General features: G+C 41.3%; 1 protein-coding gene across 1 annotated transcript; it reads left to right on the top strand.

Annotated features, from left to right (window-relative positions):
* The first annotated feature begins 566 nt into the window (after window positions 1–566).
* Window positions 567–2,761, top strand: LOC137223799 (growth-regulated alpha protein-like). The gene is made up of 4 exons (XM_067736258.1): window positions 567–814; window positions 909–1,032; window positions 1,135–1,218; window positions 2,026–2,761. Exons 1-4 carry the CDS (start codon window positions 724–726, stop codon window positions 2,039–2,041), a joined length of 315 nt encoding a protein of 104 aa, XP_067592359.1. The 5' UTR covers window positions 567–723; the 3' UTR covers window positions 2,042–2,761.
* Window positions 2,762–12,585: the final 9,824 nt, after the last annotated feature.

The raw sequence follows: 12,585 nt of genomic DNA on the forward strand, positions 1-12,585 counted from the left end.
CCTCAACTTTCACTGAAATTAACCCCGGATTCAACCTTTGACAACTGATCCCAGTTCCCACCAAATGGAAAACATAACCAAGATATTCTAAGTGTGATTTGAGAATATATAACATGAGGAATAAGCTGAACGTTCTTCTCTGGATTCCGAGATGTCGGCTGTATTTTTGACAGCATTCATTCCACAGGTATGAAATAAGCAGAATCGAAATTTAGAGAGACAGGATATATAGAGTTAGAGGACAGACAGCTAAGCAAAATCTACCCGCTTACTCCTCTTTAACTCTCCCAGATCTGATAACTAAAGAAACAGAAGTCTCCCTAAAACTGTCTCTCCACCCCTGTGAGGGTCTCGCGAATCCGCCCCCAGCGCTTTCCCCGCTCTCGGCCCGGAGACCAGGGGTGGCCAGGCGCCCACGGCCGCCCTCGCAGGCGGTACCCCAGGGGTGCTGGCGACTCACTCCCCCTGCGGGGATTTCGGCGCAGAGACGACACCCCACCCCCTCCCCGAGAGCGCGGATTACGCGGGAGGCCCGCGGGGCCGCGCCCTCCTTCCGGACCCGGGAACGCCAGTGCGTCAGGGAATTTCCCTGGCCCTGGGCTGCCAGCCCCTGTCCGATCGGCATAAAAGGGCTTCGCCCGGCTCGGGGAGCCACAGAATCCGCTCCGCCAGCCCTCCAGCCCGCCTTCCCGCCGCAGGCAGCGACCCTCCGAGCTGAACCCCATGGCCCGCGCCGCGACCCCCGCCGCCGCCCGGCTCCTCCGCGCCGCGCTACTGCTCCTGCTCCTGGTGGCCGCCGGCCGGCGCGCAGCAGGTGAGACCCGGCTCCCGGCATCCCCAGGGCGGGACGGGGGCGGGTGGGGGCCCATCCCGGGACAGCCCCCTGACCGAGTCTGTCCTCCCCGCAGGGGCGCCTGTGGTCACCGAACTGCGCTGCCAGTGCCTGCAGACCGTGCAGGGGATTCACCTCAAGAACATCCAGAGCGTGAAGATGACGCCCCCGGGACCCCACTGCGGCCAAACGGAAGTCGTGTAAGTGCCGCCGCTGTTGCTGTGCTTGTCACCCCCTCCTTCCCGACGACCCCAGCCCGACCCCCAGCCCGACCTCACGTGGATTCTCCCTTCTCTCTGCAGAGCCACTCTCAAGGCTGGTCAGGAAGTTTGCCTCAACCCTGAAGCTCCCATGGTTAAAAAAATCATCAACAAGATGCTAAACAAGTGAGTTATGGTTTTTATTCACACGTGTGGCTAGAGTCAGGCATCTGCCTCCTGAAAATTATATCAGAGAAACCCAGGATTTAGCCGAAGGACTGAAAAACCATTATTCCACAATTAAATTTGATATTAAGATCATTAATCTGCTCTGTTGCCAGAAGGGTATTTTCAGTGCCTTCCATCCTGGCCCCTGACCCTCCCCATTCAAATGAATGTGGGTTAAGCTGCTTTCATTAACATGGGCAGTTATGCTGAAAAGCTTTCCACCTGTTTAAAAAACACAGGCATTTTTTTTCTCCCAGTTCTTTCTGGACCTCACACCTGAAAAGCAGAACCCTGGTTTTCTACAACATAGGCACTAAAGCTTAGTGGTGAAGAGCTGGGACTTTGCAGTGACACAGTACTGGGTACAAATCTGGGTTCCAGCGCCTATTAGCCATGTGACTCAAGGACAATTATTTGGTTTATCTAAGACTTAGGAAAACAGTAGTAGCTACCAAATCGGTTTGCTCTGTGGCTTAAGTTAGGCCCAGTGGGACAGGTAGAGAGAGTAATCCTGGCCATTTGTCGCCCATATAGCCAATAATACAGTGGAGAGCACAGACCCCACCCTCATTCCTAAATAAGAGTCTCTAAGAGCCTAGAGGCCTCTGCCACACACAATAGTGGGTTACAGGCAGTAGTCACTTGGTGCCAGGCTGGAAAGACTGGACTCAGAAATCTCTGGAAACCAAGGAGCAGGACAGGAGAAGAGTGCTGTGCAGTCGGCTTTCTGGAGCAGCTAGTAAGGAAGACCTTTTCTCCTTACAGGGACAGATCCAACTGACCTGGAGGGAAGGAGGAAGCTCCTCGATGGCTGTTCCTGAAGTAGGCCCTGCCCTTACAGGGATCAAAGAGAAAAAAGAGGAATCGCCAGCTCCTGAGGCCACCTGGATCGGGCTTAATATGTTTGAACATCTCTTAGGAGGGTTCTCCCACTTATTTATTTATTTATGTGTTGTTTGGTTTTCGAAGACTCTGTTAATATTTACATGTAACATAATTAAGGATGTGATTGATTCTACTTGCACATCGTATCATTAATTTTATTATTTATTTTATGAGAAAAACCCCAGTTAATTTAGTCCTGATTCTTATCTAGTTTGAAGTAGAAGGGTTGCAAATATTCTCCAGTCATTAAACTAAGATTTCTGAGGAGCCCACAGCATGCCAGCCCCTGTGACAGAGACTGGGGCCTCCAAACAAATAGTGAGGTCATTGTCAGCATGGGGGGATGTATGTGTACATCTACTTTTGTAAATGTTTAAAAGAATGTTAGTTATTATTTATTGAAATGATTTCACAATATGTGGTCAGCATTTCTCATGTTGACGCTTTAAGAACTACAATGTTCTAAATATCTTTTGGACATTTTATGTCTCTCTTGTAAGGCATAATGCCTTGTTAGTGTTAATTATGCAGTGCTTTTCTGTATCTTACAAAAGAGAAGTTTAAATATTTATTGATTTAAAAAGAACATGAAAATAAAGTATTTCAAACTAAACAAGTTTTGTTTCATTTTTTGGAGGAAAAAAAGTCTATCTTTACTAGATAATCTGATGATTTACATCAGTGTTTCCCAACTCCTTTTCTCCTCCTGGGCATTCATTTGCTACACAGATAAATCAAACTATAAGTTACACTTAATTTCATCTGGTGGTAGCTGTCGCTCCCCTTGGCTCTCACCTACTCAAGAATGTACTTTTCCAAACTGTGCACCGGCCCCTCCCCCTCCTGTGAGAGTCACTATGGTAATATATTGCTGTTTTTTATACAGAGCTCCTTGCTACCTTGTTACTCAAGTCTACCTCTTTAAAAAATTCTTTCATTCTTTGTTTTTTGCTTTTTAATTTTTTTTAACATCTTTATTGGAGTATAATTGCTTTACATTGTTGTGTTAGTTTCTGCTGTATAACAAAGTGAATCAGCTATACGTATACATATATCCCCATATCCCTGCCCTCTTGCGTCTCCCTCCCACCCTCCCTATCCCACCCCTCTAGGTGGTCACAAAGCACCCAGCTGATCTCCCTGTGAGATGTGGCTGCTTCCCACTAACTATCTATTTTACATTTGGTAGTGTATATATGTCCATGCCATGCTCTCACTTCATCCCAGCTTACCCTTCCCCCTCCCCGTGTCCTCAAGCCCATTTTCTACGTCTGCGTCTTTATTCCTGTCCTGCCCCTAGGTTCTTCAGAACCATTTTTTTTTTTAGATGCCATATATATGTGTCAGCATACAGTATTTGTTTTTCTCTTTCTGACTCACTTCACTCTGTATGACAGTCTCTAGGTCCATCCACCTCACTACAAATAACTCAATTTCATTTCTTTTTATAGCTGAGTAATATTCCATTGTATATATGTGCCACATCTTCTTTATCCATTTATCTGTCGATGGACACTTAGGTTGCTTCCATGTCCTGGCTATTGTAAATAGAGCTGCAATGAACATTGTGGTACATGACTCTTTTTGAATTATGGTTTTCTCAGGGTATATGCCCAGTAGTGGGATTGCTGGGTCGTATGGTAGTTCTATTTTTAGTTTTTTAAGGAACTTCCATACTGTTCTCCATAGTGGCTGTATCAATTTACATTCCCACCAACAGTGCAAGAGGGTTCCCTTTTCTCCACACCCTCTCCAGCATTTATTGTCTGTAGATTTTTTGATCATGGCCATTCTGGCTGGTGTGAGGTGATACCTCGTTGTAGTTTTGATTTGCATTTCTCTAGTGATGCTGAGCATTCTTTCATGTGTTTGTTGGCTGTCTGTATATCTTCTTTGGAGAAATGTCTATTTAGGTCTTCTGCCAATTTTCGGATTGGGTTGTTTGTTTTTTTGATGTTGAGCTGCATGAGCTGCTTGTATATTTTGGAGATTAATCCTGTCAGTTGCTTCATTTGCAAATATTTTCTCCCATTCTGAGGGTTGTCTTTTCATCTTGTTTATGGTTTCCTTTGCTGTGCAAAAGCTTTTAAGTTTCATTAGGTCCCATTTGTTTATTTTTATTTCCATTTCTCTAGGAGGTGGCTCAAAAAGGATCTTGCTGGGATTTATGTCAAAGAGTGTTCTGCCTATGTTTTCCTCTAAGAGTTTTATAGTGTCTGGCCTTCCATTTAGGTCTGTGATCCATTTTGAGTTTATTTTTGTGTATGGTGTTAAGGAGTGTTCTAATTTCCTTCTTTTACATGTAACTGTCCAGTTTTCCCAGCATCACTTATTGAAGAGGCTGTCTTTTCTCCATTGTATATTCTTGCATCCTTTGTCAAAGATAAGGTGACCATATGTGCGTGGGTTTATCTCTGGGCTTTCTATCCTGTTCCATTGATATCTTTCTGTTTTTGTGCCAGTACCATATTGTCTTGATTACTGTAGCTTTGTAGTATAGTCTGAAGTCAGAGAGCCTGATTAACATTCTCATTCTTGTAGCTATCTTAACAAGAACTCTCATTTCATTGCTTTTGCTAAAGGATTTTTCAAAGAATTGTTAACATTTTAATGAAACTGATGGTGAAATGCTGATAAAGAGGACTTTTTCTTCAAAACCCAAATAATTTGTGTCATCAGTAGAAGTGAGTGGCTGATTAGTTAATCTATAAAAAGATCTAATTGATATTTTGGTTCAATTTTGTAACCTTCATTTATAAGTAACTACAAGTGAGTTTAAATTTATCCCAACCCTTTATGCCAGTTTATCAAATAGAGTAGAATGGTTTTAAGATTTGAATGTGTTAGTTCCCACACTTCCTGGTGCAATTTTAGGGAACTTGATGGATTGTTTAGCCTGAGAAATCACCCTAGAACTTGGTCTTCAACATTGTCCCAGGATAATTGCAGTACACCATGTTCCAAGACAGAAACAAAGTTGTTATGTCACGTGAAGAAAGATCACTTTATGTGTTGCTTGGTTTTCAAAGACTCTATGTTAATATTTACATGTAACATAATTAAGGATGTGATTGAATCTACTTGCACATCGTATCATTAATTTTATTATTTATTTTATGGAAAAAACCCAAGGTAATTTAGTCCTGATTCTTATTTAAAAGAAACCACACTCCAAACCTGAAAAGGAACAATGTTTGTAGATGTGTGGGGTGTGTGTTTTCTCTGATTCAGGACTCATTCAGGAAATCCTAAGCCCTAGGTAAAGGCCTTCAGCAGAGGCAACAAGGTGAGGCTGGCATCCTGAATACTTGAGATCAAGTTCAGGCTTGCTCCAAGTAGCTGGGTAAATAAGGGCTCTATGTAGCAAAAAATAACCTCTGTGTGCTTTATTTCACACTTAGAAAAGTTAAAAATGATAATCTCTTCATAATTCCAATGTATTGATTATGATCGAGATGAGAAGGAAGAAACTTTGTGAATTACAGAGTAAATAAATGTAAGCTATCTAGACGCTCCATAAATGCTAGCATTCACTCACTAACCCCAAGTCAGAGGACATGGGAAAATGTTGACAAGTGGGACTCAGAGGGTTCAGTTAAGACCTCACACCTAAGACCAGTCCTCACCCTCAAACACGGAGTTTGCTATACTGGCCACCTAGCTCTTGTCAATACAGAAAGAACATGCAGCTTAAAAAGGAGATTGATGTTTCTGTTCACATGGTGATTAAAGGCAAACGTTTCAAAGAATCAGATTTACTTTGGAGTAAATTCCAGCTCTATCAGTTGTGGACTGAGTGATCTTGGGCAAGTTCCTTGACCTAACTTTATTTTCCCTTCTATACAATAAAGGTAAAACAGAATACCCTTTCTGAAGTTGTGCAGGGATTTAAATGTTATCAATGGCTCCAGGAATCTGCCCTTGGTCCTCAGGCCAACTCCATGGGTGTTGTCTCAGTCTCAGTCCTGGACCAGGTGGATATGTAGTATAGTTTTCACACCAAATTTCCCTGAGACTTTCCTAGTACAAGGCAGTTCCCGCTGGACATGTTATGGCAGGAAGTGAAAAGGCATGTGAGGTAGTGGTCATAGGATGAAGTAAGTAGGAAAAGAATATTATGTGTCACATCACAACTTTGAGAGATCATCAGTGGGAAACAGCAATGGCAACAGTGACTGAGATTTCCTGAGCAATGTTACTAAGTGAGCTAGAGCTGGAGAGGAGAAAATATGGCTTACCCCATTTTGTCATTGTGAGTCCTTCTTTGTGAGTCATATTGAGATGTCCTCTTGGGACTTCCAGAAGTAACTGGAGAAACACTGGGAGGTGGCAGAGGTGGCAGACCTGCAATAGCACAATGGGGGCAATCCAGAATCACAGATGCTATTTCTCCTTTCTCTGACTACTCATACAAATAACAAGGGGAAGGGCTCATCCTGTCTTCACTGTTGGTGCCCCACTCATATCCCCTGTGCTTACTGATGAGTTCCGAAGTTGCAGTGGGCAACATCTATATATGCTAGTGGCTTCTCAACTCAAGCTCCTCTCTCCTGCTTCTTTTCCTGGGAGCTTTCTCCATTTGTGGGTATAGAGGCGGGAATGGCAGAGGAGTTTGCTCAGCTCACAGGTGGGATGGCCTGTCATGAGACAACTCTCACTGAAGGTCAGGAGTTAGCAGATGTGTATTCTATTTTCTAGTTGGACATTTCTAGAAGTTGCACTACATATATATACTTTCCACTTCTCTCTTCATTATGTTCATATTTTCTTTTAAATGCGTTAGCATATCTATAATAGCTATTTTAAAATCCTTGTCTATTAATTCTATAATTCTGTCATTTCTGAGTCTATTTCTATTGCCTGAATTTTCCTCCTGGCTATGGGTTATGATTTTCGACTTCTCAGCATGTGTAGTAATTTTTGATTGGGTGAAGGAAAACTGAATATTCTATTGTGGAGCATCAAGATTTTGTTTTCTTCTTTCGGAGTCTTAGTCTCTGTTCTGGCAAGCAGTTAAGTTATTGGAGTATCAGCTTGATCTTTTTGAGGCTTGTTTTTAAGCTTTATCAGTGTGGTCTAGAGAGAGTTCTTTGCTTAGGGTTCACTTCACTGTACTGCTAAGTCATGCCTCTTCTTTGTCTCTACTGAATGCCCTGAGTGCTCACAAGATCTCTCCACTCTAACAAGTCAGACCTCAAGTATCTCCCCACCCCATAAGAGGTCTGAGAATTGCTCAGCCTAAACATCTCTGGATATCCTTTCCCTGACCGTATGTGACTTACTGTTGATCAAAGAGACCCAACAGAAGTTCAATGTCGATTTCCAGAGCTCTATTTTCTTTAGCAAACTCGTTAATAACTATCATATGTCCTGAGCCTATTTTTTAAGTTTTGGAAAACTGAATTATTTTGAGTCTTTCAATATTTGGTTATTTTATCTTTGTATCCTTCCTTATTATCATCATAATATCTAAACATGTTGATATCATAGTATTTCATGATCTCTACTTGGTACAGAAGAAAAATGAGACTCAAAGAAATTAAGGTTGTGTCTGAATAGTGTTTCTAACTTATTTTCAGCATTTTTGTTTGTATAAAGGCCAAGATCTGATGGGTCAATTGAATGCTGTCAAGTTATTGTTACTTATCTCATTTTAAGATTGAAATAATTTTTTCCCACTTTCTTAATATGCCAAGACTATTGTCTTAGTGCATCTGGGCTGCTCCAACAAAATATCACAGACTGGGTGGCTTATGAGCAAAAGATAGTTATTTCACACAGTTCTTGAGCCTGGAAGTCCAAGGTCAGGTAGCCAGCATGGTTGGGTGAAGTCTCTCTTCTGGGTTGTATCCTCACATGACAGAAGGGATGAGACAACCCTATGGGGTCTCTTTTATGAGGGCACTAATCCCATTCATGAGGGCCCCACACTTATAACCTAATCACCTCCCAAAGACTCCCACCTCCTAACACCATCACATTAGGGGTTAGGATTCCAACATGTGAATTTTGGGGAAGATACAAACATTCAGACCATAGCAGCCCTTCACAAAGCTATGCCTCTTTGTGCATTTCTCTGTCTTACATGTTTGTCAGCCTTTTGTCAATATGAGCTTCTTTCATCTTTAACAACTCCAGCGTTGCCTCCCCTGTAAAGTCTTTCCTGGCTCTGCAGGGGAGGTCCTCCCTCCTCTGTCTCCAGGGTGCTTATATTATAACACAGATCATCATCTAGTTTAACCTGCTTACATGTCTGCCTCTCCACACAGACTATGAACTTCTCAAGAGCAGAAACTCAATTTTTATTCTTTAAATACTTAGAGTCCAGCAAAGGCCCTGGCATGTAATGGATGTTGAGTGAGAATTGGCAAAAGAGAAGACATTATTTAGAATAAGTTTACCTCAGAATATATCTGCCCTCAGTAATCACTGATTCTTCAGTTAAATGTTGTTATGGGTTGAACTGTGTCCCCCCGACTCCCACCCCCCAAATTCATAGGTTAAAATTCTAACCCCCAGTACCTCATTTAGGGATAGTGTCTTTACAGAGGTAATCAAAATAAAGTCAGGTCATTGGGGTGGTTTATCCAATATGACTGGTGTCCTCACAAAAAGGGGAAATTTGGAGTTGGACGTGTGCACAGGGACAACAGCATGTGAAGATGAAGACGACCATCTACAAGCCAAGGAAAGACACCCCTGGAACAGCTCCTGCCCTCATGGATCTAAGATAGAACCACCTTGCCAACACCTTGATTTTGGACTTCTAGACTCCAGAACTGTGAGACAAAAAATTTCTGTTGTTTAAGCCACCCAGTCTGTTATTTTGTTATGGCAGCCCCAGGAAATTGAAACAAATGCTTTGGTGTTTGGTTTGTTAATGTCAAAAAAAAAAAATGTGGTCAGTATAGGATAATTAAAGTCATTTATAAAACTGCTTAAGGGAAAAAAGCTCATAATCCACTTTTAGTTAATTCAGCTTCAAGCAAACTGAAGCTGCTACCTTCAAACCAGTAGTAAACTGTAGTTTACTGTTCTTGACAGGACAACAGTTGTTGTAATCTGAACTTCATTCAGTATCTTTATAGGTTACCTATATTGTAAGGGTAGTTAGAGCTTGGAAGATTCTATTATAACCTTGAGTGGTATTATGCAAATAGGCACAAAAGCCAAAAGCAAATACTTGCTGAGGAAAAGCATCTTCATTTCCTACATTGTAAAAACATGACCTTTGAAAAGATGTATAGACATTTTTTTTTATTCCATTCTGTAAGTTACTAACTGCAACTGGCACTGAACCCTTCACAATTATACAGTTTCACCCTCAGGGAATAATGGGTTAACGTCTCTGTTCAAGGAATTCATCTCATCATGCCCCAAACCCCCCAATTAAAACAAAGCTTGAAAAACAAACCCAGCTTCCTTATTGGCTTGTAAGTGACAAACATGCCACTTGATAAGCTGTTCCTTTTATTTTTCAGTGGAAAAAGAGTGTGCAAGAACAACAAAAATTACCCAGGGTTACAGAGAGCACATAAAAGAGGGCTGCAGTATTGATTCCACCGTTCAGACAAGGATCAAGGTCAAGCACTGACATGGCTACTGAGAGCTCACAAATACTCCTCCTGCTGGCTCTTCTTGTCCTGGGCATCTCTGGTAAGGCAACTATGGCTTTTATCTTTCCCTCCTAGGCACTGGAAAAATTCATAAAAGTTTCCAGATCTAATGAGATTGAATCTGGTATTAATGCAAAATGTAGAAACGATAAACTTAAAACCCAAGCAGAACACAGATTTAGATTATGGAATATCAAAGAATTTCTTGTTGAATTAAATTGTAAAAATCTGTTGAACTTCCTAGAAATATCTGACCATAAGGTCCTTATCTCTTATTAGAGATGACAGCAACAACATTAGTGAAAATACATTTAGGGAGTTTAGAAATTTAGGCAGATAGAAATTGCTACCTTCAACTGATAGAATTCACATAAAAACTTGGTGTTTAAAACGTTTTATAGAAGGCAATCAAATTGATTTTACCATTAAACAAGTTACCTTATTGACCATACATACTTTTAAGCAATAAATTGTTGGTCAAACATAGTAGATGCTCAGTAAGGTTCATTGATCATAATAATAGCAGACGATTAGACTTGTGTGATTGTCTCCCTAAATATTTCTGACAGTATTTGGTGAATTGAGCGTCCTGCTGCATTGATTTCATATTTCAAGTAAAGAATAAAGCCTCATGGCTGTCTTTGTTCCTAGTGTTTCGCTCTTCTTTTCTCACACAGCTGATCCCTGTGAGAGCCAAGAGCTGTGGTGCCAGTGTATTCAGACACAATCTGACTTTATTTCTCCCAAATTCATTGCAAAAGTCCAGGTGATACCTGAAGGTGCTTAGTGCAATAGGAAAGAAATCATGTAAGTAGTGAAGATGTGGGGGGAGAATGGAAGCCTCTAGTACTGTTTTTTTGTTTTTAACTTTTCCCCCAGTTTTATTGAAATATAATTGGCATACATCACTGTATAAGTTTAAGGTGTACTGCATAATGGTTTGAATTACATATTTTGTGAAATAATTACTGAATAAGTTTAGTTAGCATCCCTCATCTCATAGATATAATTAAAAAAAGAAAAAAATGTTTCACATTGTGATGAGCACTCAAGATCTACTCTCCTAATAACTTTATATATAAAATATATATATATATTAGGCTTCCCTGGTGGCGCAGTGGTTGAGAATCTGCCTGCTAATGCTGGGGACACGGGTTTGAGCCCCGGTCTGGGAGGATCCCACATGCCGTGGAGCGGCTGGGCCCGTGAGCCACAACTACTGAGCCTGCGCGTCTGGAGCCTGTGCTCCGCAACAAGAGAGGCCGCGATAGTGAGAGGCCCGTGCACCGCGATGAAGAGTGGCCCCCACTTGCCACAACTAGAGAAAGCCCTCACGCAGAAACGAAGACCCAACACAACAAAAATTAATTAATTAATTAAACTCCTACCCCCAACATCTAAAAAAAAAAAACACTTACCATGTTCCTTCAATGAGCCAAGTTCTTTCACAATATTATAAAAATAAATAAATAAATAAAATAAAATAAATATATAAAATATATCAGTGTTAACTCTAGTCATTATGTTGTACATTACAGCCCTAGTATTTATTTACCTTAAAACTGGAAGTTTGTGTGTTTTGACCACTTTCGTCTAATTCCCCCTTGCCCAATTCCCTGCCTCTGGTAACCACAAATGTGATTTTTTTCTATTATTTTGTTTAGATTTTATATATGAGTGAAATCATACAGCATTTGTCTTTCTTGGACTTATTTCATTTAGTGTAATGCCCTTAAGGTCCATCTCTGTTGTCATAAATGGCAGGATTTCTCCATTATTTGTGGCTGAATAATATTCCACTGCGTATATATATGTGTGTATATATCATCCCTGTCTGGACACTTAGGTTGTTTCCATGTCTTGGCTATTGTAAATAATGCTTCTGTGAACATGAAACTTCCTTCTGAGTTAGTGTTTTCATTTCCTTTCCATATAATCCCGGAAGAGAAATTGCTGGATCATATAGTGGCTGTATTTTTAATTTTTTGAGCGTCCTTCATATAGTGTTTTCCATAGCGGCCACACCAATTTACAATCCCACAAGAAGTGCGCAAGAGTTCCCTTTTCTCCACATGCTCACTAGCATTTGTTAGCTCTTATCTTTTTCATTATGGCCATTCTAATAGGTGTGAGGTGATATCTCATTGCAGTTGTTTTTTTTTTTTTTTTTTTTTTTTGCGGTACGCGGGCCTCTCACTGTTGTGGCCTCTCCCGTTGCAGAGCACAGGCTCCAGACGCGCAGGTTCAGCGGCCATGGCTCACCTGCCCAGCCGCTCCACGGCATGTAGGTTCCTCCCAGACCGGGGCACGAACCCGTGTCCACTGCATCGGCAGGCGGACTCTCAACCACTGCGCCACCAGGGAAGCCCTCATTGCAGTTTTGATTTGCATTTCCCTAATGACTAGTAATGTTGAGCATATTTTCATGTACCTATTGATCATTTATATATTTTCTTTGGAAAAATGTCTATTCAGGTCTTTTGCAGTACTGAGCTTTTCAAAGCTGCCATTTTCTTACAAAATGTGCTAGAGGGAGAATACAGGAACTGCTGAGCATTATCCCTGCAGAGTATGGGAAGACAATTGCCCAGTGTTTATGCTCTCATTTCTGAAAACACACTTTACTCTTTCCAAAAAAGAAAATGTTCTCAAATGGGAACACGGTTAGGAAATGAATTGTTCTGATTAAACCTTGAATTCAATGAACACATACAGTAAACAAAGATATATGGTCCTCAGTAAGGAATCATGGATAATTCTTGATTGTCTGGAAATCTCTCTGTTACATACTTGGATACAAAATAAGTTCAATATGGCCCAGTGG

This window comes from Pseudorca crassidens, chromosome 4 (assembly GCF_039906515.1).
Source record: "Pseudorca crassidens isolate mPseCra1 chromosome 4, mPseCra1.hap1, whole genome shotgun sequence".
Taxonomy (NCBI): Eukaryota; Metazoa; Chordata; class Mammalia; order Artiodactyla; family Delphinidae; genus Pseudorca; species Pseudorca crassidens.